At 35.3% G+C, this 23,619-nt stretch overlaps 1 protein-coding gene across 2 annotated transcripts in view; it reads right to left on the bottom strand.

The window, feature by feature from the left end:
• The window catches only part of THEMIS (thymocyte selection associated), a 185,276-nt gene that overhangs the window by 122,107 nt on the left and 39,550 nt on the right, over positions 1 to 23,619 (bottom strand). For both annotated transcript variants that reach the window (XM_082406176.1, XM_082406175.1), the window contains exon 3: positions 5,134 to 5,592. In XM_082406176.1, coding sequence (XP_082262302.1) covers positions 5,134 to 5,592 — 459 coding nt within the window. The remainder of the gene's footprint in view (positions 1 to 5,133; positions 5,593 to 23,619) is intronic.

The following is a 23,619-nucleotide window of genomic DNA, read 5'->3' as shown; positions in this document are numbered from 1 at the left end:
AAATTAAAAATTCATTAAAACAGTTGGAAATGTAGTTAAGAAATTTTCCCTGAAGGTAAACCAAAGACAAGGAGACATAAAATAAAGAAAATAGTTCTACATTAGTATGGGAGCTTCAACATGAGATTAGAAGTTACAGAAGGAGAGAAGAGAAAAAACAGTTGAAAGGCAATTATCAAAGAATTTATCCTAGAAATTTCCAACCTGAAAACTTTCCTCACAATGAAAGAACAGACCTACCACAAAGCACATTACTGTGAAACTTCTGAATACCATGGATAATCTCTCAAAGGCATTTCCAACCTGAAAACTTTCCTCACAATGAAAGAACAGACCTACCACAAAGCACATTACTGTGAAACTTCTGAATACCATGGATAATCTCTCAAAGGCAATATTGGAAACAATAAGTTATTTGAGTCCAGAAATTGCTAGTAAACACAGAAGCAAGTCAAAGAGTAACCACCAGGATGGTGTTAAATAGAAGTCCCAGGACAACACTGTAATGGACTAAATGTTTGTGTCCCCTAATATTCATATGTTGAAACTCAACTTCATAATGTGAGGGGGTCAGGAGGTGGCATCTTTGGGAGGTGATTAGAATTAGATGAGGTCATGAGGATGGAGCCCTCATCAATGAGATCAGAGCCCTTATAAAAGTCACCAGAGGCTTTGCTTCCCCTCTCTGCTCTCTGTGTAAGGATACTGTAAGGATAAGGATACTGTAAGCAAGGATACTGTAAGGATAAGGATACTGTAAGTCCACAATCTGCAACCTGGAAGAGTTTCCTCACCAGAATTCCACAGTGCTGGCACCCTAATCTCAGACTTCCAGCTCTAGAACTGTAAGAAATAAATTTCTGTTGCTTATAAGCCACCCAGTTTATGGTATTTTTATAATAGTATCCCAAGCTAAGACAAGCACCTATGTATTAGTTCTAGAGAGCCACAAATACAGACTGGAGCATGAGGTTGGAGGGTTCCAGGAGGAATACTTCAGGATAAAAAAAATAACAGAAGAGGTAGATCTCCTGACAGTTTGGGCTCTGGAAAATTGCAATGAATGGCTTTTTTTGTTTTCTTTTACAAAGATGTTGGAAAATACTTCAAGACTTAGGAGAGGATTGAAGAACACTAAGAAATGAAATAGTAAGGTCATTATTACAGAAAAATAAAGTTATACAGAAATGGAATTATGGTCATTATCTACCACTTGATTCAGCAATGAACTGTCACAATAATGAAACTGCAAATGCTTAACCATAACTTATCATATACTGAGAGAATGGGGAAAGGGAAGAGGAAGTAGGAATATAAGACCTATAATTAAATCTTCATCACCACACATGGAAGTCAGTAGTTACTGTCTAAAACTAATCACTTGAAAAATAGCAATATCCGTATATTATTGGAAATGTGAATGGAAATACAAGAAAGCAGGAGCAAAATATTTAAAGGAGTTACCTCAGAGTAGCAGAATGTGGGGGAAATTTGGGAATGGTCAAGGACACAAGGTTTGTTGGTAACTTTGTCTTTTTACTACTATTTGACACTTAAGTCTGACTTTGATTAAAATGGAAATTATTTTTGAAAATACATGAGAGAAAGACAAAGTCTCAGAATACTAAAAGATCAATGTATTTTTTTCTTCTATTCATTTGTCACCTATTATACAATATTCAGATACTGCCTTTCTGATATCACCATTCTGCTCGTGTGATTTCAGCCCTCTGTTTATAAATGAATTACGTCATATACTTGAGCAGAAACTTTTTCCCAAATTTGAATGGCACTAAGTTTTTCTCCTAAAGCAAAACGCAACTTTCCAACTCTTAAAATTTCCACTAGTAAAGAACTACTTATCAATCAATACACCAAAACATAACTCCATTAAAAAGTTTTAAAATCAAGATTTTTTTGAAGCCGCTTTAAACGGCTGGCTCCATTTTTCATTTGCAAATATTATGCATTCCATTTGTTACACAAATATGAATTTTATCTTCCTGTTAAAGGCACAAACATATTTTGCTATGACTTATATGAAACCAGTAGTTAGAGGTCTTGGATGGTTATTTATACCTCTTTTCCAAAGAGATTTAGTTTTTAAAAAATCATTAAGTGTAGGGTAAGAGTTAGAGGGGGTTGGCCTGTGACCAAGAGTTTCCAGGAACAAATATTCCATTTAAACACTTTGTGCTACATTTCTTTTTTATAAAGCCTAAATTTTCCCATTAGTAACATTAAAAACTAGTACTAGGAGTAGAATATCTTATATTTCCTCTTTTCTCTATTTACTTGCTATGTTCTCTTTTCCACAAATCAATATTTCATAGCTTCCTATAGTTCTCAGTCTTTTCCATCTTGCTTTCCCCCCTAAGGTTTCTCTAAAATCTCCAACCCCTGACAGACCTATTCTTTTTCTTGTCACTTTAGAAGAGAAGGACTCAAGTCAAGAGGAGTTTGAACTGTGCCTGACACTCAAAGTCACTGGAAAACAACTTAGCAGGCAACATGCCCTTGACTTCAAGGCAAGTATGAATCTTCAATATAAGAAAGAATCATGTAAAACAAGACCACAATTGATCAAAAAACAGTTTACATTTTATACTTAGAAGAAAAGTGCCTATAACAACAATAATTTTTTTAAATTTGACTTTTTGTGTTGGACACCCATTCTCTATTTTAAGGAAATATTCTGTAGTCAGTATACATGCAAAGCAGTCTCATACAGTATCTGTCCTGAAATTGCTATACAATGAGAACTAATGTTTAAAATAATCCCTAAGAAATTAAAGGTCCAAAATAATTAAAATCAAAATTCAATTTTAATATCATTAAAGAATGGAAATTGGACTAAAACATTTGGGGAAGGATTTTACTTCATCTAAAGGCTTTCTTCTGGGACCTTAGCTAGCATGAAACCATATTTAAGTCCATCTAAACACTTCTGTTAATATCCCCTGCTCTTCTGTCAATGTTTATATGTAATAAACTGCACCACCATTCAACCAGCAGATCAAGCCAGAAGCCTGGGAATCAGGTTAACTTCTTTCCCCGTCCAATAGACCTTCAGATCTGGCTAGCTGTACTTCTGAAATACCCATTAAGAAGAGCTGTCCCTCTTATATCACTATTGTATTAACCCCCAGTGCTCTGCCACAGAACAAGCGGCCTCACTACACTTCTCCCACCTTGTTTATCCAGCTGAAAAACCATTATTAATTTTCTGTTTGGACAAATGTTAACCCCTTAACATATATTTCAAGATCCTCCATGACTGATTCCACTACCCCATTGCATGTTTTGATATCTGTCTCAGCCTGCCTTCTCTCTTTTCTCACACCAGGTGCACTGGAACCACAGTCTCTTGCTTACCTGCTTTCCTGCAAACTGCGTCTGCTTCCTCCAATGTTGTCCCCTCTCTCTCAGCCTGCCCATCTCCTATTCACCCTTCAGATCTTAGTTTAAATGTCATTTTCTCAGTGAAGGCCTTCGTGATCCCTAACCTAAATTCATTAAATGCTGTAACCATCTTGTTCATGTGCTTAGGTTCTGGGTTCGCCTTCATTTGCATCTGCATGATAGGAGAGGCCAATGGTTTTAGAAAAATAACAAAATTTAAAATGAGAAAATGCTATCCATTATTTATGAAAACTCAGTTATCAATTTTGATTGTACGTTTTGGGAAAGCTGACAAAACACTAATGTGAGGTCTAAAGTTTGCTGCGACTTCAATTTTTTGTCAACTTAAAAAAATAATCATGCTGTGGCCTCAATTTTTTGTAGTACAAAAAAAAATCACTACTTGAGTGGAATTCCTTACCTACACCTTTTGCTCAAATGAATTAATTGATTTCTGGTTAAATAGATGTATGTAACAAAATTTAACACAGCTCTAAAACCTACTCAAAAGGCACGTCAAGTTTTTCACAATTGCATGTGACCAACAATATTAATGGGAGCAGAGATAAATAGAATTTGAGATATCCAAGGGGTACTCTTTGATCAAACATTTTTACATATTGCTTTTCTTTCTCGGGTGTATTACATATAGTATCTTAATAGAACCTTATTTCATTCTCAAAACAACTCCAAGACACAGACAAAAGGGATATCATCATCCCCTTATTGTATAGACGCAGTTTAGATGGCTCACTCAAAGCCACCACCTGTTAAGTTATTGACCAGAGTTAGAATTCAGGATTTTTGACTGCAAATACAGAACTCTTTGTTCCATACTTGTCATGCTTATGTGCCATAATCTTAAAAAGTCAAGGTGTTAATTTCTTTAGGATTACAGTGCTCTCTCCAGCTATTCCTATTTTAAAATGCAAAAATCTTATGAAGAAAATACACTTATGTGGGAAGAGGGAAAGGGGGAGGATCAGGATAGGGGTATGGGATTAAGATATACAAAGTACTATGTATAAGATAGATAAGCAACAAGGATATATTGTACAGCACAGGGAAATATAGCCATTATTTTGTAATAATTCTAAAGGGAGTATAATGTATAAAAATATTGAATCACTATGCTGTACACCTGAAACTAATATTGTAAAACAACTATATTTCAATAGAATCCTTTTAAACCCACACTTATGTGTGAATTAATTTGTCATATAATTTTCCCTTAAGTCAGAAGGACTCCAAACTAATAGGAGGATTTATGACCAATGAGGGATGGTGGAAAAAAAAAAAAGAAAAAAGGCTCTCACAAAAGTAGGAGTAAGGGACACATAAAGAAACTTTATACTCTTACCTCTTTTTTGACCACCTCCATACAAGAAAGTTTCCTTCTAGCCAATTAATTCTCTATTCTAAAAAGTAGCTCTTTTCTGATCCTGTTTAACTGGCAGTGATAAAAATAAATATTTTAATCTGTCTGTGCCTGACAATTACAGCATTTTACATTTGGATAACACCACACAATTTAAAATATTTGCTTACATACATTACTGAATTTGAGTCTTGCAACAAATACATGATTTGTTTATTTATAGATGAGAATCTAACTCTCAGTGGGCTTAATGGACAAGTCAGGGACAGAGTTCCATTCTTTAGACTAAAGCTTTTCTCTTTCCCAAACCCCACAATCATGTTCATAAAGCATCATTCTCAGGGGATACTTACATTTCATCACACCTTGAATTTCATAAACAGGCTTGAGAATCACAGCACCATAAAAGCCTTTAGGAAATGGATTTGTTAAGTCCCACTTATTTGAAAAGTCTGTAAGTTTCACAGTTCGTGTTCTGTTCTTGGGGATCTTCCATTGGACAATTTCCTTTAGGGTGTAGATATGTTCATCATCACACTCATAGAACTCTCCTTCTTGTGACAAAGGCAAAGTAAATGAGTGATTTTGATGATTCCTTAGCACACCACAGTTCACCCTTATTTCTCCATTGATCTCTTCGACTGAGTTGAGCATGATTTGCTCACCATGCTTTATGATGAGATTCTCTAGTTTTATATCCTTCTGATGATAGAAGCAAGGATGTCCCAGTCTACTTGGTCCAATATGGATGGTTCTTGTAATTTCTTCCATAGTGAGGTATGGAGTTTTATCAGCCACAATCTTAAAAAGACCTGAGAACAGAATTCTGTGAATTAGAAAGTTCTCATAAGAAAATCACAGCGAGAGAGTTATAAAACAAGTAAAACGTAGCATTTAAAAGTAATGTACCTTTTTCAAGATTAGAGATATTTGTTTTAATCTTGAATTCTTCTAGGTAAAAATTTAATGTATTTTCTGTAGGTTACTGGATTGTCAGATCCAGACAGGCCACATAGATGGAAAGGGGAAAATAGCGTGAAATAGAAAAGGCCCACTTCCTGGAGATGCAATCTGCATGAGATACTGGCTATCTCCCAACCACATGTGTGATCTTGAGCAAGGCATTTAATCTCTCAAGATCACATTTTTAATTTTTAAAATGAAAGGATTGGATTAGATCAGTATTTCCATATATATTCTCTGGAAACACCAAAATTAAAAGATATTCCAGAAGGAAACTGTTTCATGGTCAAATTAACGATTACACAGTTATTACCTGGAACTAGACCATGGTGATGGTTGTAACGCATTGTGAATGTACGTAATTACACTAAATTGTACACTTTAAAATGGTAAATTTGATGTTATATGCATTTTACCACAATAAAAAGTATCTACATATTTCCAAGTAATTTAAGATTTCTCAGAAACTTGAGATGCGCTGTGACTCACAAGAGGGGAATATAACATGCAGAATTTCCCAAATTTCTTTCATTCTAAAACTCTTGGGGGGCTTCCCTGGTGGTGCAGTGGTTGAGAATCTGCCTGCTAATGCAGGGGACACGGGTTCGAGCCCTGGTCTGGGAGGATCCCACATGCCACGGAGCAACTGGGCCCGTGAGCCACAACTGCTGAGCCTGCGCATCTGGAGCCTGTGCCCCGCAACGGGAGGGGCCGCGATAGTGAGAGGCCCGCGCACCGCGATGAAGAGTGGCCCCCGCACCATGATGAAGAGTGGCCCCCACTTGCCGCAGCTGGAGAAAGCCCTTGCACGAAACGAAGACCCAACACAGCTAAGAATAAATAAATAAATAAATAAATAAATAAATAAATAAATAAATAAAGTAGCTATAAAAAAATAAATAAAATAAAATAAAATAAAACTCTTGGGGAAACATACATAAACTACAAAATAGTATGTCACGATATATTAGTGATCCACATAACTCTCCTTGAGAAATGCCAGGTTAGGTAGTTGTTCTGCATTGAATACTCTTGATTATATATCATTCATTCTTCTCATTACTTTTCTAATTTTGCCATAGTTTCACTATTTCAAATTTTTTCCTCTAATACTATTGGGATAGTCACTGATACAATGAATTTTTGTTCTTTAAGACACAGCTTTTTATGCTTGCATGTTTAAGTTTCATTCTTCTCTTTGAATTATTTTGCTTTTATTTTATAAGCACATCTGTTTTGTAGCACTTTCAGAAATTTATTTATTGAATAAATTTTAATAAATTCCAGAGAAAATAAGAACAAAGGAAAAATTAGGTAATTGCTTTGTTAACCCCAAAGTAAATTAAGACAATTATTATATAATAGCATACACTAAGAAGGCAGTGTGTAAAGAATCCTACTAGAATGATATAGCTTGTAAAAGTTATTTATTCATTTAGTCAAAAATACAGTCCAATTAAATTTATCTATGTATCAAATTATTATTAACCAGGTTACAATGTCTCTTATGTGTATTTTGGGTTATGGTACAAAGATTTATGATGTTATTTTTTAGTCAATCTTTGCTCAAACAAAAAAAATACAGGATTTTGGTTACTTTTAAATATAAATGTTTTGAAAAAGTGGGTGATACAATCCTGGCAAAGGCTGAGGAAGGTAGCATGTGCAATCTGTCCTGAAAACCTTTATAAATCAAATAGTGTTCATTCCCTGCATGGTGTGCTTGAAGACAGTAAGGCAAAGAAACATTTACTTTGAAGGAACTTCTTATTTTATTATGTCTTGTATCAGGGAAAATCCAATAAAACAGTACTCTCGAATTCTCCACAGTAACTGAATTTGTGTGTGTGTGTGCACGTGCCCGTGTGCAAGTGCATGCACATGTTTAATCTCATTTGTTTCCATGTGAAGATTTATTTCTAAGAGTCCACAGTCATCATCAGGGTATAAAAAATTCAGCAGTTTTTGTGAAATAAGTTTAAATAATAGCTACCTAGAATCTCATAAGCGTAAAGAAACATGGTTTCATATCTATCCTCGCTATATTGATGACATAAGTCACAGAAGAATTAATTCAGCATCTTCTTTCCTGGGGAATTGGGCTCACCTAAGGTAATAACAGACCCAAAATGTTATGAAGTAGAAAAAGCCTGAAACCCTAAGGGCCACTATTATTTCAAGTTAATCACACACTTCAGAGCTGTCTTGTTGGATGTCTCTATTGCAAGAAAAATCTATCTAAGAAATCTGTGTGTTTTCCCTTAGAAGATGATTAAGGACACAGTTTAGCATACTAAGTGGCAGAGTACAGGAAAAATATATTATTAACTTATTTCTTTATATGTTATTGCAGCCAGTCCAAAGAGTCCCTTCTTACAAACAGCCACTCAATACCATATAAACTAGGGCAAGTATATACAGATATATATGTATATATACATATATATATGTGAATGATGTCATATTGGAACTTTAATTTCAGAATAAACTATAGCACCATAGATATGATCAGCTTTAAATTCAACCAATTTTTTCTCCATCTTTTTCTGAAAGAGTGTAAAAATAGTTTTATACTAGAGAAAATATAATTTATTATTTTTTCAAAACACAAAACATATTTCAGGAGCTGAGTGATCATTAGAGAGATAATAAAATAAGCCAATATGTAATCCTCACAATGTAAGTTAAAAAGCAGAAAGAAAATAGATTTCTATTTCCAAATTTGATTGTCACCTATTAAAATGGATATTAGTGTCATTTTTACCTAGGAGAAATTGTTCATAAGGAGTATGTTCCTTGAGAAACAAAAATTATAAGGAAATGCAATTAGTTGATCTGTTGAAAAACAGTCAATAAGTAAATTTAGTCTTTAAGATCTTGTCCTTGAATCTCAGGCTTTTGGGGAGTTTATATTTTTATCCAATTCTTAATGATCTGCAATCATTATTATTAATAGTAAGAGTAACAAATGAAATTTGCTTAAAAAGTTACAAGCTTAAACAAATTTTTTCATATGCATCATTTATATTCTTTCAAGAACAGTAAAACAAATATTATTACTGGGGGATATAAAAACGGTCATGATTTTCATAGTCGTGGCTATAGAATCTCAAGTCAGACCTTTTAAATCCAAGTCTCATAATCTTACCTCCACCCCAGGCCACCTCCCTGTCACACAAATGACTTACAAGGACATTTCCTATGAGAACATGTTTATTCCAGTTCACAAGATATGTATGTGGTCTCACAGGTTGGCCCTCCCTTTGCATTGGTCAGCCTTTCCAGACCCTCCAGTATGAGAAGAGCAAAAATAACTTCCTGGTTCACCGTGCAGAATTTACACTCATCAGATTTTTTTCTACTTTTTTCTCTATCTCATCAATTCTCACACAAATAGGGAGTAATTTAAAAAATTAAAAATTTCCACCTGTGTATCACAATACTATTTATATACATAAGATCATTGTGTAAGATGTTATGTGTGAAAAGAGTTCACAATCTTTTTTCTTTGTCTAATCTCTAGCTTGCTTTCACAGTTCCAACCAAACATATTCCCTCTATCTCTGAGATAAGGAATCTTAGAGTGAACTTTATGTACTAATTCTCATCTTCCTCTCATATCATCAAAATTAGGATTATTAAAATATTAGCAGCTTAGAATGTGCTGGAAATTTACATGTCTGATAGAATTCAATTTTCCAAATTACAATACGAGGTAGCTAGAAATAAAAAACAAACACTTCACAAATAACCACAGGAAAGTTTGAAGAGATACCATAAATTCTCTATCATCACACAGCTCATAAGATACAAGTAGGATTTTGTGCCTCTAAAGCTCAAGGGCTTAATCATAGGGTTACACATTTAAGCCTTTCATTATTATTGTAAATCGTAAATTGTTTGTCCAGCCTTTCACCCTCCTTTTGGGTGCAGAAATTCTTAGAACTTTTTAAAACGAGCAACATAAGAAAGTGAACTTCACTGATATTTGACATTGATTGGCACTAGTCTCATCTCCTCATACATCAGATGGCCACGTGCCTGGAGGTACAGGCACGTGGGAGGTCTGGGAACTGCACAAGCTGAAGGGGTTGACAGCGCTGTCCACAAGATCATGTTCTTTGAGTGTGCTGCAGACCACCTGGCCATATGTAAGTGGGTTTCCAGAATACATTATCACAGTTTTTAAATAAAGTAAATCTCACAAAATGGATAAATGGCTTCACACATTTCTTGCAAAGAAATCATGTATTGAAAATAAAACTAATATAAACACAAGTGAACAAAAAAAAAGGACGAAGTCGACATTTCTACTCTCACTCAATCTCTTCTTTAGCCATATTATGAAATAAAACAATGACACTCTCGTCTAATAAAATATGAAGAGTGGCTGAAACTTCTTTAACAATTTAAAGTTATCAAAATGTGGATTCACATCCACTATCATCATAGAGAAATTTGCCTTTGAGATATAGATTAACAACACATCAAATACACATGCATATATACACATAGCTGCCATAATTTTAAACAAATACATATATATTTGAGATACTGCTCAAAAATTTCTAATGGACTGAGCTATGTGAAGGAGAAGATTTAGAGAGAAATCAGACTGCTACATATTTTTGATCATGTGTCTTGTCTCTCTGCCAATAAAGCAAAGTGTGTTTCACTTATTTTTGTGAGTGTATGCCTCTGCCTCTTCAAAATGGCACTTTGTCCTGCAATCAAGTTCCTAAGCATCCTTGTTACTTTATACTTGCCTATATAGGTTTCTCATTCCACATTTTCCTATTATTTTGTTACATTTCCAAGACAATTCTTAGGTCAGCACATCCTACAAAAACTATCTTCTTCAAGACTATCCCAAATCTGGTATTTTGACTAGAATCTTAGCTCAAGCACCTCTATTTAATTTCAGATTAAAACGAGATGCATGAAATACCCTATCAAAGCAAAAAACTCAAAATTCTTGAGCAAAGTAATGAAACATATAATAATAATAATGTCCAAACTGTGAGAAAATTCTCCAGATTTCTGAGATTATTGAAAATCATCAACTAATGAGTGATTCAAACAATCTTGACAGAAGTCTCCAAGAGCAGAAACAAGGAATGTGAGGAAAGTCAAATTCATAAGAAAATTTTGTGTAGTAATTTAATGGAGTATTTAGGAGGAGGAGAAGACATATCTAAGATGGTGACCAAGTTTGTTAAGTGTTTTAGATGCTAAGTGTGGCTGTAGAATTCCTATGTGTGAATGTCTTTACATGTATAATGAAATCAGAATTATCTATAATAGCTATTAACAATTTTTAATAGTTCTTTTACCTGGCAATAAAAAGAATAAATCGTAAAATCTTTTGATTCATTTTTACCTCAATGGTTCAACCACTGCATGAAAAAACCTTTATTTTCCCAGTAAGGCCTTGAAAGGAGTGATATGCAATATCTAATACATTTGAGATATTTAACAAATAATTTACATTAATAATGTTAGACTTTGAAATCAAATGATATAATTTGATATCAATGCCTAAATCTCTGTTATAATCATGGCTTTACTATTAAAAGTGCCATACATCCTTGTTCATGTTAAAGCTTTCTCTCTCCTAAGCAGTGAGAATGAGTAATACACCTAGGATGAGGCGAGAAGATGTCAGAAATTCTTCTTCTCATAAACCTTGGCAAGAGCACAGTTCTCTGGACTCTTACAGTTCTCCAGAGCACTGCCCCTTGAGAAGACACATAGAGGTATCAGGACTGGAAAGAACACCCACAGACATTAGGTCCCCCAAATCTCTCACGAGGCTTTATTAGGAGACCATCAAAATATCACACATTTACTACTCCTGGCTCTTGCTGACTTTAGGCAATAGAATTTTAAGGCCCAGCAACACACTACTATCCCAACAGGAAAGTGAAGTGGTTAAAAGTATGAATTTTTGATTCAAACAACCTGGGTTTAAGTTTGGTCTCAGTCCTTTCCCCACTGTGTAAACTTGAGAACTTAAACTCTCAGGGTTATAATTTCCTTTTCTGTAAAATGGAGAAAATTGTTTCATCTACCTCATAAAGCCATTGTGATGATTAAATGAGTCAATACATGTAACATGCTTAGATAGCACTTGACACAGAGCAAGCACTGAAAAAGCAAAATACAAGAAATAATAGCTATTCTTTCATATCATTTTCTTTCACTCTGGAATTCTAAGCCATTGTAGGATGGTTATAACATCAGAGAGATGAATACTTACAGGGCCAAAGAGGATCCAGTTTGGATCAAATTAGATGAGACAAAATATGTAGAATCCACAGTTCAGTATCTGACACAGGCTGAGCAAAAAAAGTTACCAGCTACCATTACAGATTTTGCCAGAGTGTTTGATTATGGAAAAGAGCCTCAGGTGACCTCTTTAGGTGGACTGCCTTTGGGGAAATATTTCCAGGTGGCTTTGAGGAATTTGTCTGACTCCAGGCTTTGATAAATTGCTTAGAATTTAACCACCAACATTTTATGTCCATAATAAGCAGATTATAGGGAGATGTAAGCACATTTTAAATGCAAATATTGTGCTGGTTGTAGTTATTCACAAGGTATATATTATACACAGTTGCTGAAGTTCCCTTGAACAAAAGAAGCAGCAAAATGCCAAGGCATTTTTGAAAATGTGTTTTATTCATGGCTCTGAAGGGTAGTTGAAGCCAACTGAGGGAGGAGTGTACCCTCCCTCTATTTTAATGATCTTAATTTTGCTAATGGAATGTTAGTGGAAAGAGTTTGGGAGCCATGTGGTGCTGATTGCGTTGTTCAGTATTGATGTTGCTTGCAAATTAAATGTACCTAAGTAGCCACCTGTTTATGCTTATGATTATATAAAACCCCATATGTTTCCCTCTCTACACATGGGAGGTAAATATTGAAAAAATTATTCTGGTGTGAAGGGTGAAAACAGCAGCAATTCTTCTATAACTGTCAACATACGCTGTGGTGTTTCCTTTAATGTTGTGCTTTGTCTAACATATTTGCTGATTTTTACCATGCAGTGCTCAAAAAAATCTGTTACCCATGATTATGCAAAACAATTAAAAATCAGTTTACATTAAATTCAAATTAGGAAGAGAGATAATTTTCCAACGTAGCCATAAGTTTTAAATGGATTTCAGAGCTTAAGATTTAAATAGATTTTGATCTGCACAATAAAGAAAACCAAACTTTTTTTTCCTAAATTCGCCAGCATATATAAAGGAACATTTTCTTCCTAAGCGCATCCTTTTGATCCCATATTACTAGGCAACCAAAAAACTAACTCGAATAACATAAATTTGAAAATCCCACCTGAAATTGGCAATAACTCTTCAACTGGCAAGCCCACCATCATTTCCACTGGATTGGCTCTGGGCAACAGTTTGCTGGACCTCATACAGAAGATCTGACTGGGTATTTAGTCAGCAAGAGCTCATGGGCAGTTTTTGAGATAAGTCTTGTTAGAGCATCGGGAGATCCGTCGCAGGTAACGCCTTTGGAACTAGTTCAGACTATTCAGAGATCGGCCCCGACTATAGCTTGCAGGAAAGATCAGAGAGACTGGATTTGCTGTTGTTGATCACTTTAGACACTACAGATAGACAAACTGGAGCTTTATATGGTTAATATCTGATCAAGAGGGATTTAAACGTCAACTGTCTAGCAGCCTAGACATGACAATCTCTAACTTCCCAATAAAGTATTGCAAAAAGACACAGAATATGTTAGAAAAAGATGAAAATTTACCCTATCATCAAAAACTAAGCATAATAGACCAGCTGCCCCCAAAGGCCAGAAGAACTTATTTTCATAATAAGGAAGATAGAGCTGAAATGAGAACATTAGAGGCCTAACCATGCTGGGTCTCATGAAACAAAGAAACCTCTCTAAAGTTTTTTAAAGATATTTAACAATCACTGAGTACTCTCTACAGCCCAAAGTTTGTAGTAAGCACTTAACAATTACCTCTTTTCATTTATTTAAACTCATGTTGCTAAAAAATACAAATCTGAGACAGAGACACTAAAAACCATTAAACTGTATATTTAAAACAGCTGAAGTCTATGCTATGTAAATTATAGCTCAATAAAGCTGTTAATTTAAAAAATGGGAGTGAGGAAGGATGGACAGTTAAGTAATAGCTTGAAAAAAGCAGGTAGATGGGCCCTGTCATTAGTTCCTGGTGGGATGTAAATTGGCAGAATCTTTACTGAATGTGATTTGGCAATATGCATCAAAAGCTTTAAAAACATTTTACTTTTGAAGTCATAATTTTATGTATATGAAACTATCATAATAATCAGACATGCAGGCAAAACTTCAGTTAAAAGGCTGTTCATTATAGCATAAATTGCATAAATGACCATGTTTGGAATGGATTTATTAATTATGGTATAAGCATATGATGGACTATTATATAGAAAATAAAAATTATGTTTTGAGGAATATTTAATGACATAGGCAAGTCCTCAGAAATAGGCTTATTTCTCATTATATTAAAACATGTCTGTATGTGTGTAGGTGTACTACTGGAAAACAATAGAAGGAAACTAAATATTAATGCTAAATAGCTCTGGTGATGAGATTATAGGGTGCTATGCTCTCACCCCTGCATTTTCTTCCCTTTTCTAATTTTCTACAAGATAGATGTGGCATTGGTAAATTTGGGAAAAATCAATACATTTTATAACTTCAAAAAGTTGTGTTCCTTATGTCCATACAAAAATCTACACATGGACGTTTATAGCAGCTTTATTTATAGTTGCCAAAACTTAGAAGCAACTAAGATGTCGTTCAGTAGGTGAATGTATAAATAAACTGTGGTACACCCAGACAATGGAATATTATTCAGCGCTAAAGAGAAGTGAGCTAGAAAGCCATGAAAAGACATAGGGGAACTGTAAATGCATATTACTAAGGGAAAAAAGCCAATGTGAAAAGACTACATAGTCTATGATTCCAACTGTATGACACTTTGGAAAAGGCAAAAGTACAAAAACAGTAAAAAGATCAGTGCTTGCCAGGGGTTGTGAGGGAGACAGGATGAACAGACCGAACACATAGGATTGTTAGGGCAGTGAAAATACTCTGTATGATGCCATAATGGTGGATACATGTCATTTGTCTAAACCCATAGAACATACAACAAGAGTAAACTACAATGTAAACCATGAACTTGAATGATTATGAGGTGTCAAGGTAAATTCATCAGTTGTAACAAGCGTACCACTCTGGTAGGGGATGTTAATAATGGAGGAGGCTATGCATATGTAGAGGTATATGGGAAATCATGGGAAATCTCTGTACTTTATGCCAATTTTGCTGTGAAAGCCTAAAATTGCTCTAAAAAATAAAGTCTACTGAAAAAAATCTTTTGTTCCAATGACAGAACCTCTAAATCTCTGATATGTAATTATGTATAAATACAGTAACGTGTTTTGCCAATGTCCACTTCAGGAAATGAAGACCCGAGTAGACAATTTGGTTGGACAGTCTGGTTCCCCTCATGAGAGTTCCTCCATGGTGATACTGTTGAGGCAACACCATAAATAGCTTTGAAGGAATTGTGCATGAAAGAGAAGGAGATGGTAAGCGCAAAAAGTGATGAGATAGATTTTTAGAAAATGTGCACAAAATATTAATACTATGAGAACTTATAGAACAGTGCCAGTTGTAGAAAAGCCTATTTTAAAATGATATTTCTGACAGAATTCCGTTCTGATTCTAAAATGTACATGGGTGGGTGAAAAGAACATTTTGACCTAGAACTGCAGTCCATTTGCGTTCCAGATAATATATATTTTAGTTATCAAAAGACCAAAGACTTAGAAAAGAAATCTGATCATGTACTGAAGTGAAGAAAACATAGGCCAAAAAAAAATGGAACTAAAAATTAGTGTAAAAGTCTGAATTTTTTGTGCATTTAGATTACTTCACATTTTCTTGCATCGTATATGCAGAATACCCCTTTTTGTCTAGGGAAATATTTTGTATAATAAGCATAGATGAATCTATTTTGCTTAAGTGAGCACAGTGGGGAAGAGATGCCTTAAGAGAGGTTGACCGAGAAAACTTGGAAGAATGGTCCATGACTCCTTGAATAGAAAATTGTCCAAAAAGCAGGGAGCCCTATTTAGGGCTTTTCTGAATCATGTGTCATCATAGCATCCAGATTGAAAAATAAGAGCAAATTCTGCCCTGTAGCTTACTTCTTTTAACATAAGTCATTTAAAAAACAGAAGACAAAAAGTTATTTACTATAAAGCTATCAAATATATTTTAAATATTTTTACTTAATTTTCCTATCAGGTCCCTTTATAAACTGATATTATAGTCAAAAAATAGCTACAATCATAAAATGGCTAAATGTGAAAGACTTAGTCATTTCAACGGTACATGAAATATAATAAATCACCATTGAATGCAATATTACATGTTTTCTATCGATTAAGTACATAGTTTCCCAAATGAAACAATGAGAAAATTCATTTTGAATTTTAAGTGAAATATTATTAAATATATTTAATGTATGAATGTACATACATTATGTATGTATTAGGTGTTTTGGTATCCATGCATAAAGGAGCAAGTTTCATAAATTTTAATCATTTAACCTTAATCAATTTCGTGAAGAAATAATTATATTATTAATCCAATTTTGTCATTGGTTATTCTTACTACTTTCCTATATTTTTCACATTTATAATTAAAATGATTTTGGAAACAGTCTTACTGCTAAGGGATATAGATATGTTGGGAGATAATCCTCCACAGCATTTCTACATGCCTCAGAAACTGGAGGTAAAATATTTGTTTCCTGACCAGTATGGAAATGATAGGGAGTATCTCCTTCCTGAGAGGCATTCTAGGATACTAAAGTCTCCCTCCTCTCCTCCAAAGAGATTTTCTTACATTCCAAGGTAATAAAGACATGTTTTCTTCAAGGGCAAAGAATGGCAGATTGGCCATCAGCCTCTTATACTTTGGGGATTTCCTAAACTCAGTGTTCCTCCACTGTGCGTTGGGCACCCACCTGGCCTGTTCTATCTCACCCATGGGAGATGGGGCTCAAGGGGAACCATTAAAGCATGATGCTCATGCTGTCTGCTGTACCATGAGGAAGCAACTACTACATTCATATGGGCTTATTGTTTCATTACTGATCTAATTTATGAAGTGTGGCAAGTCGGCCTGGCAGCTGCGAGGCTACTTAGAGATGGCTTGACCTCTTGACAGATGAAATCCATTTTTCCATTTATCTGGTAGAAATTAATTTATGTAGGAAGCACTGCCTAAAGTTTGTCTTTAAAGCATGACTCAAATCCATTAAACATATGAAGGAAATTTTATAGTTAATAAATTTTCTAACATTCATTTAAAAATTCCTATGTCATGTTATTTAGGAGTAGCATTAATTTAGATTTTTTAACATTACAATGCTTACTGCATATAACAGGAAAGTTAGAAAGGATGCCACGTATCCAGGGGATTTGTGGATCCCCATTATAACACTGATGTTGGTTGACAAAAAGACCATCTCACTCTTTTCTATGATTAAGGAAGAAGTGCTTCAGAGCACAGACTCTGGAACAGTTTAGATCTGTATTGGTGCTCTCCAATACAGTACCACAGTTGGAGCACTGTATTGAGCATTTGAAATTTGGCCACTTGAAATTTGCATGGTCAGACTTGATATGTTCTGTAAGTGGAAAATACATGCTGGGTTTTAGACTTAACATGAAAAGAATGTAAAATATCTCAATAATTTTTCTATTGATTAGATATTAAAAGGATAATATTTTAGATGCATATTTTTAACTAAAATACATGATTAAAATTAATTCACTTTTTTTTGATTTTTTACTTTTAAAAATATCTGTGCTAGGTAGCCTCTAAGATGGCTCTAGTGATTCCTGTCCCTGCCGCCTGGTTGTCACACCTTTGTGCAATCCCCTCCCAGATTGCACCAGCATGTGTCTGTCTGATCAAAAGAATATAGCAGAAGTGATGGTATTTCACTTCTGAGATTAGGTTATAGAAGACTATGGTTTCCATCTTGGGCTTGCTCTGATCACTCATTCAGGGAAAACCCTACGGAGTGGACCATGTGTCGAAGAAGTGAAGTTCCTGGGATAGTCACATAAATAATGTTGGATGAATACACATTATATTTCTATTGAACAGTGTTAGTGTAGATTTAACATAACCACTTACTTAACTATGTGATCTTGGGCAAGTTACTTGACCTTTCTGTAACTCTGTTTTCTCATATGTAAAATGTGAATTCAATTAGTAACCTATATATACATAAAAGTGTTTAGAACAGTTTTTTTTGTTTTGGTTTTTTTTTTAATTTATTTATTTTTGGCTGTGTTGGGTCTTCGTTTCTGTGCGAGGGCTTTCTCTAGTTGCGGCGAGTGGGGGCCACTCTTCATCACGGTGCGCAGGCCTCTCACTATCGCGGCCTCTCTTGTTGCAGAGCACAAGCTCCAGACGCGCAGGCTCAGTAATTGTGGCTCACGGGCCTAGTTGCTCCGCAGCATGTGGGATCTTCCCAGACTAGGGCTCAAACCCGTATCCCCTGTATTGGCAGGCAGATCCCCAACACTGTGCCACCAGGGAAGCCCCTAGAACAGTTTTATATGCAAAAGTATTAGAAAGGTGTCTGGCACATCATTAGGATTCTCATTTGAGAGTGTGATGTGGTCAGGATAGACTGTAGAGTAGTAGAGAATGTTCCATGTCTAAGCTCTACTATCACATTTCTTACACATTTTGTTGCCTCCAGCAACAAAATTCCTCCACAATAATAAAATTCATAAAATATGATCTAAAATTTAAAACAGAAAAATATCTTCAATCTAGCCTTGTAATTTTAATGGTGGTTTTATAGATGCAACCACAACCTTCCTTGAACATATGGTTTAGAGATAATATGTAAACTTGCTGTTTAGAAATAAACTCTGTCCATCAGAAAAAGATGTATTGAAACTCTTTCAGGATATTTCTTATGTTTAAAGAGAAAGCGTTTATTATTCATGCTTAATAACACTATTAAGGAGGAACAAATATTTCCAAGAAGTAATCCAGAAATTTGGAACTTCATTATAACCCAAAAATTACATGATTTACTGATCTATGTGGACAACGCAATCAACTACCAAATATCAGAATGTATTTTTGTTGTGTTTGGCAAGAATGGCATGTTTCCTAGCTCATAAAAGGACTTAGCTATGAGGGCTGTCTTCTAAAATAACAAATTATGCTTCTAAAGCAGTATGTTTATTTCCATAAAGAACTGAAATGATTGCTTTTTATTTAATATATTGAACATTTTTTGAGGGGACATAATAAAGATATATGGAAACATAACATTAATATAGGATATGCAACCAGTTATGTATATTGCAAGTTTAGTTTCCCAGTTACGTTTTAGTGAGAAATCACCTTCCAGTTTGTTCCCTTAAAGAGTCCTTGCCAAATTAACAAAGCTTTTCTTTCCTAATTGTTGCTTGAGTTTTCATTTGTTGGAGCTGCATCTATAAAGCTATATTTACTGGTTGAAGGTTGGATATCTTTCTTCAGTAGAGCATCTTTATTTGCAAAGAAAGGGTACCCTAGGTACCCTTTCCAAGGTTATGGTCATCTTCATCAAAATTTTTGAACTACCAGTGAGAAATTAAGGATCTGTGTTCATATACTTTACTTCAATACAGAAGGGTGGATGATGTCAGTGAAATGGTGGAATAAGGACCTTTGAAAATTGTCTCCTCCAAAAAGCAGTAGAGAAACTGGTAAAAAAAAAATCATCAGGATTAATTTTTTCAGAACTCTGGAAATTAACCAAAGAATTGCAGCAATCTGGAGAACATTTATTAATGAAAAAGTAGCTGAATCTTGGTAAGAACAGCAAACTTTGTGGCATTTTAACTTGCTTGTATTCCCATTCTTCCAACCCCCTTCAACTCCACAGTAGCCCTGAAAACCAACAGCCCACAATCATGGCAAAGCCAGCAGCCTAGCAGTCACAAGATGGAGGAGAAAGAAGTTGGAGTTCCTTCAAAGATCATTCTCAGAAAATTGTCATTATTTGATATGTCTGGTGACTTCCTGGAAGGTTCTATTTGTAATGCTGTCTCTATTTGATCTATTTTGGGCTCAGTGAGTGGAAAATACTTTTCCTCAGAGCATTTGTCAAAAACAATGAGAGGCAATTATTTAATTTTTGTGGCTGCCTGCAGTGGTGTATAACAGTTGGGGGGAAAAAATGGGCTAACCAAAAAGCCTAAAAGGAAAAGCTGAGGAATGAGATGTCTGCAAGGACATTGAGAAGTTCCAACATATTCCTGGAAATCTAGAAGACCACATACATGTATATGACTGTGCACATGCCCAGAACTGTGTGCATGCTCAAGAAAGACCTGAGAAGTCTGTAAGCTCTCAAATCTTGTTGACTTTGAAGTGCTCCATGAACAGGAAGTAAAAGCTAAGCAAGAATTTTCAATTGCCTGGTTGAGTGTTGAAAGCATGCCTCCAAATGAACACAGAACCTCTTAACAAAGACTGGAGACTTCTTGGTTCCAGTTGTTTAAGGAAATATCTGTCCAGACATTCACTGCCCACCAAGCTAATTGAGCAGAGACTTCAATGACCACACATGACTAAGAATGCAGACTTTACAGATTTAGTTCAGAAAAGTCACTAAACAACCAGCAAAAACAAGCCCTGAGGAGGAAGGAGAATGCAACTTCTAGAGCTGACACATTATATTGTTGAAAATATCCAGTTTTCAACAACAAACTGTGAGACAGGCAAAGGAACAAGAATATCTGGCCTATAAACAAGGGGAAAAAAAATCAATCAATAGAAACTGCTTCTGAGGAAGCCCAGACACTAGAATTCCTGGAGAAAGAATTTAAACAGCTATATTAAATACGTTTTAAGAACTAAAAGAAACTATGTTTATGAATGAAAAGGAAGTATGGAAATACTTAATAAAGTATTTTATTAAGTCTTAGCAAATAGAGAATATAAGTCAAATTTGAAAACAGGTCAATTGAGATTATCCATTCTAAGAAATAAAAAGTATGAAAAGAAATAAACAAAGCCTCAAAGACCTATGAGACACCATCAAGCATATAATACACCCTCTTTTTTTTTCCTTTTTATTGGCCGCACCCCACCACTTGTGGGATCTTAATTCCCTGACCAGGGATCGAACCCACGGCCCCTGCATTGGGAGCGTGGAGTCTTAAACACTGCACCATCAGGGAAGTCCACCATTAAGCATATCAATATGTGAATAATGAATGCCTCAGAAGGAGAGGAGAGAAAAAAGTGTAGAAAAAATATTTCAGGAAATAATGGCAAAAACTTCCAAAATTTGATGAAAAACATTAATCTACACATTTAAGAATCTCAACATACTCCAGGTAGAATAAACTCAGAGATCCATGGCTAGACACATCATGATGAAACTGCTGAAAACCAACAGTTAGAGAATTTTGAAAAAAGAAGAGAAGAAAAGATTCATCATGTACAAGGGTTTCTCATAAGATTAAAAGCTAATTTCTACTTAGAAACCACGGAAGACAGAAATCACTGGGATGACATACTTAAAAGTGCTGAAAGAAAAGGACTATTAACCAAAAATTCTCTGTCCAGAAAAAAAAAAATCCTTTAAAAATAAAGGAGAAATTAAGACATTTCCAGATAAACAAAAACTGACAGAATTTAACACTACCAAACCTGCCATACAAGGTCCTTTAGGCTGAAATGAAAGGACACAAGTCAGTAACTCTATTCCATGTGAAGAAATAGAGTATCAGTAAAAATAACTCTGAAAGTAAATTAAAAGAAAATTTAAATGTATGTTTTGTTTTCAATTTTTTTCTCATATCTTATTTTAAAAACAATTGCATAAAAAATAGTTACAAATCTGTGCTGATGGGCACACAATGTATAAAGATGTAATTTTTATAATAATAAAAATTTGAACCAAGGGGTAAGAAACAGAGCTATATGGGAGCCAAATTTTATATGCTATTGAAATTAAATTCATTAATCCAAACTAGATTGTTATAAATTAAGTCATTAATTGTAATCCCCAGGCTACCACTGATAAAATAACTAAATATATATATGGGTATTTTTAAAAAACCACCAGATTTCTGGTTTCTGGCATGGCATATAAGGAGTTTGGAAGTTGTCACTCTGTCCTAAAAAAAAGTGAAAAGCTGAACAAACTGAAATATCAACAACTATTCCTAGATATATCAGAGAAGTGAGATCACAGGACAAACTACTGCCTCCAAAACTGGAGAGACAGACAGGCAAGTACAGAGAATCTCAATTTACCACAGAAGAAGCTGCTACAAAAACCAATACCAGGGTAGACAAATACGACCTGTAATTGATGAATTGCTAGAGGCTCAGAGTGGACAAGTCTGAGAGTAAAAAATTCCAGGAAACTTAGTCATAGGGGGGCCCACAATTTTTTAAGTTTTACCACCAAAAACTTAACCAGGCTCTCACAGTGAATATCAGAGAAAAATCCCCTCATGCTTCTGGTGGGGGGAAAGTAAAAGAAACCATTTTGAAATAGGCCAGAGCATTCTGTTCTTAATAAGACCTGCCCTCGAGAGAAACTATTGGTGTTTTATCAGGACTCATTGACCCAGAGGGATGAAAATACACAACTAACACCCACTCTAGCCTTCCACTTAGGGAAAATACGCAACAAAAGCCCACTCTCACCTTTCCACTTGGGGAAAGGGAAATACCCAGCTTTAGCCTGCTCTGGTCTTCCACAGGGGAGAAGGGAAATACCCAACTCCAACCCACTCCAGACATCCCGTTCCACCTAAAGATGCAGAGAATGGGACTGAGAAGCATTTGTGAAGTTCACAATTCAGAGGCACAAGCTCACAAAAATACTATAACAATCATAGGACTAGAGAATGTTTCCGCTCCTGCCACACTTTATTGCCACATTAATAAAGGCCTATTCACTACAGCTCTTTTTAACCAGTACATGATGCCTAACCATCATGAAAAAAAAGTACAAGGAATACTAAAAAAAGCAAAAAAAGACAATTGAAGAAACAAAGCAAGCACAGAATCAGACACAGATATGGCAGCAATGTTGGAACAATCAGACCAGGAATTTAAAACAATTATGATTAATACGCTAAGGGTTCTAGTGGATAAAGTAGAACTGATGGGCAACGTAAGCAGAGAGACAGAAGCATAAAAGAAAATCAAAATGAAGTGCTAGAGATCAAAAACACTGTAATGGAAATGAAGAATGCCTTTGATGGGCTCATTAGCAGACTGGACATAGCTGAGGAAAGAATCTCTGAGCCTGAGGATATATCAATAGAACTTTCTAAAACAGAAAAGCAGTGAGGAAAAAAATATAAAACAAAAACACAGAACAGAATATCCAAGTACTGTATGACAACAACAAAAGGTGTAACATATGCATAATGGAAATATCAGAAGGAAAGAAAGAGAAGTAAGAACAGAAGCAATGGGCTTCCGTGGTGGCGCTAAGAATCTGCCTGCCAATGCAGGGGATATGGGCTCGAGCCCTGGTCCAGGAAGATCCCACATGCCACAAAGCAACTAAGCCCGTGAGCCACAACTACTGAGCCTGCGCTCTAGAGCCCACAAGCCACAACTACCAAGCCCACGTTCCACAACTACTGAAGCCCACACACCTAGAGTCCGTGCTCTGCAACAAGAGAAGCCACCACAATGGGAAGCTGGCACCGCAACGAAGAGTAGCCCCTGCTCTCCACAACTAGAGAAAGCCTGCGCGCAGCAACGAAGACCCAACAAAGCCA

Source organism: Balaenoptera borealis, assembly GCF_965194805.1.
Source record: "Balaenoptera borealis genome assembly, chromosome: 9".
Lineage (NCBI taxonomy): Eukaryota > Metazoa > Chordata > Mammalia > Artiodactyla > Balaenopteridae > Balaenoptera > Balaenoptera borealis.
Note: the sequence above shows the minus strand (reverse complement) of the source record. Positions and strands in the feature narration are given on the sequence as shown.